This window comes from Rhyacophila brunnea, unplaced genomic scaffold, assembly GCF_057557595.1.
Source record: "Rhyacophila brunnea isolate RB1 unplaced genomic scaffold, BYU_Rbru_1.0 scaffold_8, whole genome shotgun sequence".
NCBI lineage: Eukaryota > Metazoa > Arthropoda > Insecta > Trichoptera > Rhyacophilidae > Rhyacophila > Rhyacophila brunnea.
Window position 1 is genome coordinate 4,149,500 of NW_028233350.1, and position 4,865 is coordinate 4,154,364.

The 4,865-nt window shown below is 35.4% G+C and overlaps 1 protein-coding gene across 1 annotated transcript; it reads right to left on the reverse strand.

Moving 5' to 3' along the window:
• Window positions 1-210: 210 nt before the first annotated feature.
• On the reverse strand, window positions 211-4,097 carry LOC147063838 (uncharacterized). Its single transcript, XM_085959093.1, has 2 exons — window positions 3,987-4,097; window positions 211-1,299 (listed from the first exon to the last, which is right to left on the reverse strand). Exons 1-2 carry the CDS (start codon window positions 4,095-4,097, stop codon window positions 211-213), a joined length of 1,200 nt encoding a protein of 399 aa, XP_085815219.1.
• Between the last annotated feature and the right edge of the window lie 768 nt (window positions 4,098-4,865).

Sequence of the window (4,865 nt, forward strand, 5' to 3'; positions counted from 1 at the left end):
TATGTAATGCTTATTTTTATATATAAATATTTATTTTGTTTATGTTGTTCCAATAGTTTATACGGGACAATAGCAAAGCTTTACATTTTTTTTTTAAATATAATGATTAATCTATGTTCGTTAAGCTTATAATATGTATATAAATTATAAATAATAATATATTTTTTTATTTCAATACTAGTAACACTTCAATAATTATTAAAGCATCGATCAGCTATGCTTCAAAAGCGCAACGGCTAAAGTCCAGAGCACGAGGTAAATAAACTTTGGAAAATTGACACTACCGCCGGACGCGTTAACGGCCAATTCACCTGGCCCCTGCCCACTGATGAGTTTCCCGTCGCATCCAACGGAGAAATCGGACTCCAGCTCACGCATCCGCTTCCCTCGCGCTTCCAGCGGCGAAATGCAGAAGTTCCTCCCAAGAAAGTCTCCCGTAGTTGCGTTTCCAAACGGACCGTCCGCCATTGAGCGAGCCTTGCAGTCACACGGAAAATGATTTGCCGTGACAGCGAGCTTCACTACCCCCTCAATGACAACTGATTCAGGATCTGGATTCTCAAGTAAATGATTACCATGAAACCTTATTGCTCTCACGCTATTATTGTAGGTTATGTTAAACTCCCTGATAGCATCGATTTTGTTATTGATTATATTCAGCAAGCCTACATAACTCATTCCTTCAAAAGCTCCGTAATCAATAATACCTAAATCTGATTCTTGTATCGAGAGCACATTAACATGTAAAAGTCCTCGAAAAGTATGCCTTCTCATTGTTGATAAATCCATAAACGCTAATTTTATAGAATTGACAATAGTTAGACCGAAAAATGCGTCTATTTCTATGTTTTTAATACCAGAAGGAAATACTAAATGTTCTACATTAGTTAGACCAGAGAATGCGTTTGTTTCTATAACGTGTGACGGATTGTTATTCAAATACAAGTATTTTATATTGGAAGTCCCGGCGAATGCATATCCTTCTATTCTTTTAATTCTATTATGCCCTAATAATATGGAAGTAATGTTCTGAAGACCAGCAAACGTAAAACGGGCAATTATGTCTAATGAAGTATGCTGGATGGAAAGTTCTTTGAGTTTTGGCAGGCCGCGAAATGCAAACGGTCTCAGAGCCGCTATGCTATTTCCATCCAATGAAAGCCTTCTCAAGGATCGGAGTCCTGCAAAAGCTTCGCTGCGGATTACTGGAAATTGGTTCTTGGAGAGCGACAGGTGCTCCACTGACGGTGGAAGGTATTTTATGGGAATATCAACGAGACCTCCATTATTGCATAGAACCTGTAAAAGAAAAAAATACAATGTAGTGAGCTGTCAAATCATATCTAAGTATTTATACTACGAGGGTGGGTCAATAAGTCCTTAGAAAAGCCGACAGGTGGCGCGACTAGTACTGTAAGCGGTTTGTTTTCATGCAGCGGCACTACCGATTCAGTATGCTGCGAAGTTTCAATCAGATTGGTCGGGTTTTTGTGTGTTTCTCGTACATTTAAAAAAAAAATTGCTTGTGGAAAATGGAAAAATGGAAAATGGAGAAAATTGAGTTTAGAGCTGTTATTAAACATTTTAATATAAAAGGGTTAACAGCAAAGGAAATAAAAAATGAGTTGGATTTAGTTCACGGCATATCTGCTCCTTCACTTGCAACTATTTATAACTGGTTAAATGAATTTAAACGTGGTCGTACATCAACAAAGGATGAACCACGCTCAGGACGTCCTGTAGAGGTGACTACACCAGAAATGATCAATAAAATCCACGATATGGTGTTAAGTGACCGAAGATTAAAGTTGAGTGAGATAATTGAGGTTACAGGGATCTCAAAAGGTAGCGTCATTTCTATTTTACATGACAAATTGGGTATGAAAAATATTTCTGCAAGATGGGTGCCGCGTTTGCTCACAGTCGACAATAAACGCAATAGGGTGGTGGCCTCTAAAGCCCTGTTGTCGCTCATGCAACGCAATCCGGATGAATTTTTTCGTCGCTTTGTGACTGTAGATGAAACATGGATACACCACTATACTCCCGAGACGAAAGAACAGTCAAAGCAGTGGATTGCGAAGGCAAACCATGTCCAAAGAAGGCGAAAACCGTGAAATCAGCTGGTAAGGTTATGGCTACTGTATTTTGGGATGCACGTGAAATTATTTTCGTTGACTATTTGGAAAAAGGAAAAACAATAACAGGGGATTATTATGCATCTTTATTGGACCAGCTAAAAAACAAAATTGAAGAAAAACGGCCTCATTTAAACAGGAAAAAAATCCTCTTTCATCAGGACAATGCCCGTGTTCACACATGTTTACGATCAATGGCTAAAATTGAAGAATTGAAGTTCGAATTGGTCGACCACCCACCGTATTCGCCAGATTTAGCCCCCAGTGACTTTTTCCTTTTCCCAAACTTAAAAAAATGGCTAAGTGGACAACTTTTTTTTCAAATGAAGAAGTCATCGATCGGACAAATGCTTATTTTGAGGACCTTCCGAAAACTTATTTTTCTGACGGTTTAAAAAAAATTGAGAAACGTCTAACCAAGTGTATTGAGCTCCAAGGAGATTATGTTGAGAAATAAAAAAAAATACAAAAATAAAAACTGTTTTAATGCTTTTTTCTAAGGAATTATTGACCCACCCTCGTATTTTAATGCATGTCGGGTTTACAACTCGGCATGGTCGATAATGATTAACTTTGTTCCAAATATGGCATTATGTAGGGGTTTGCAACCTGTTCAATACACGAGTAGTTATGGTGTGCATGGTTTAACGATTTTAATTATTATGACCATTCGTAAGTGTCCGTTTGTGTTGTCCACGCCATGCTGTCCCATCTTCAACATAATAATAAATGTTGTATGGGAATAGCAAATATTTTTTTTATAGTAATGTTATATTCGCCAAAGTAATTTGTCATTATTTATTATTACCCCCTACTATTTTCTTTTATTGTAATAACTGCCAATTATTCATGGTGGAAATGCATTGTATTATTAATTTAATTTAATAAAACGCAATATTTTTATAGTACTTCTACGATACCGGTCGAGATTTAATTTATTAAAAGTGAAAAGTACTATAAATTTTTGCATTTAATTAAATTAAATTAATAATATTACCCTCTACCCTTAGGAACGAATAAAAATACGCGTTATGCACAGAGTTACATGACACGTTATGCTATTTTAAGTTTATGGATCACTTTTTGACTCATGATCCATGTTGCATTGTGAGGTTATTTTTGTAGACATTATTCTCGGCTAAAAGTTCTTCACCTCAACATTGTACTGAGTATAATTCTGCAGAAAATAGAATATAGTCCTGTGAATGAAGGTGGGTCATGGATACTATGGTATGTTGTTTCACCATGTGTACCGGTATTCGACCCTCTAAAACTCTTGGAGTTTTATTTATATTATTTTTATTGAGTCTTATTAATTTACTACACCTTGAAATTTCTGCAACCAGGCCAAATCCGTAATAGAAGGGTAAGCAGAGTTACCAGACTGTAAATAACAATCGACAGGTCGAGTATATTATTTTGTATTGCTATGTAAGGATCTGATATTTTAGGTGTATTTTAAATTTATACTTCTTTTGGGGCTAGAGTGAAATTAAGAGCTGCGCGCGCACACCGTTACGACAGTATGAAAATAGCTGCGAATCAGTCAGCTGTATACAAACGCAAATATGATAGTAGAATTGTTCCGTTGCCTAGGCATCGAATTTATTTTTAACGACCATTGTCGATTTCTTACGTAAACAAACAATTAAACGTCAGAGTGACAGTTGTTACTTTAAAAATAAAAATAACTAGAAATAACAAGATAATTAAGAGCTTGTCGAAGAATCTAGGTTATTACAAGTTTTGTTTTTGTTTTGTTATGCCAAATAAGTATAACTTCTAACACGCGTACATTAGTACACGCACTGATTTTGTTTTCTTCTATCGTTGTAAATTATTGATTACCTGAGTCTGTGATAGACAGATGCATTGTTCTGGACAGGTAATGGTGGCTGAGGAATTATGCTGGTTTCCTGCAGCCACACTCAGCACACTCACTGCTACCATCAGCCACATGCCGGGAAACTCTACAAAGTGTAATAAAAACAATATTAATACAATCATTTTCCGTCTATATGCTAACTGGATTTAAAAAAAATCTTTGTGGTTGGTAGAGAAGAAGCCATGCCGACCTGGAGAAACCTTACGTAATGAATGGTAGGCAACTGAAAAAGAAATACCTAACGATAGAATTACGAGGAGTCCAAGTTCCCCGCTTGGAACACATCGTAACTATCTTAGAAATCAGAACAAACCTGCCATTGCTAATGCCAATTTGGAAGGCAATAACTCTGTTCAACCAAATCGCTTCGAATGTTAATATATTTCACCTACGTGAGGATGAGTACAAGTAGACGCTATTTTATAAATTCTTAAAATAGGGTCTCCTTAGCAAACTCTGTGTACTTCCTTGAACTTCTATAGATGTATAATTGTATTTTTACTGCTTTTGTAAGTTTATGTTATGTTATCTTTCTATATTTTCATTTGTATCGTTTTTATTTATTGTCTTCTTTATAATAATGTTTCATGTCATGTTGTGAATGTCATAAACTTATTTTCAATTCAATTTAATTATTTTTTTTAAACATATTGTGGACAATACAAATTATAAGTTTAAGACGTTCACAGCATGACATTTAGAAACAAATAAATATAAAACAGTAAGTATTACATAAAAAAGAGATAGATGGTATGTTATTAAACAGTAGAAATATGTATATACAAAAATATTAATTAGATAGGTACAAGTAAGTACACCGGATGAATTAAGCAGACCCTATT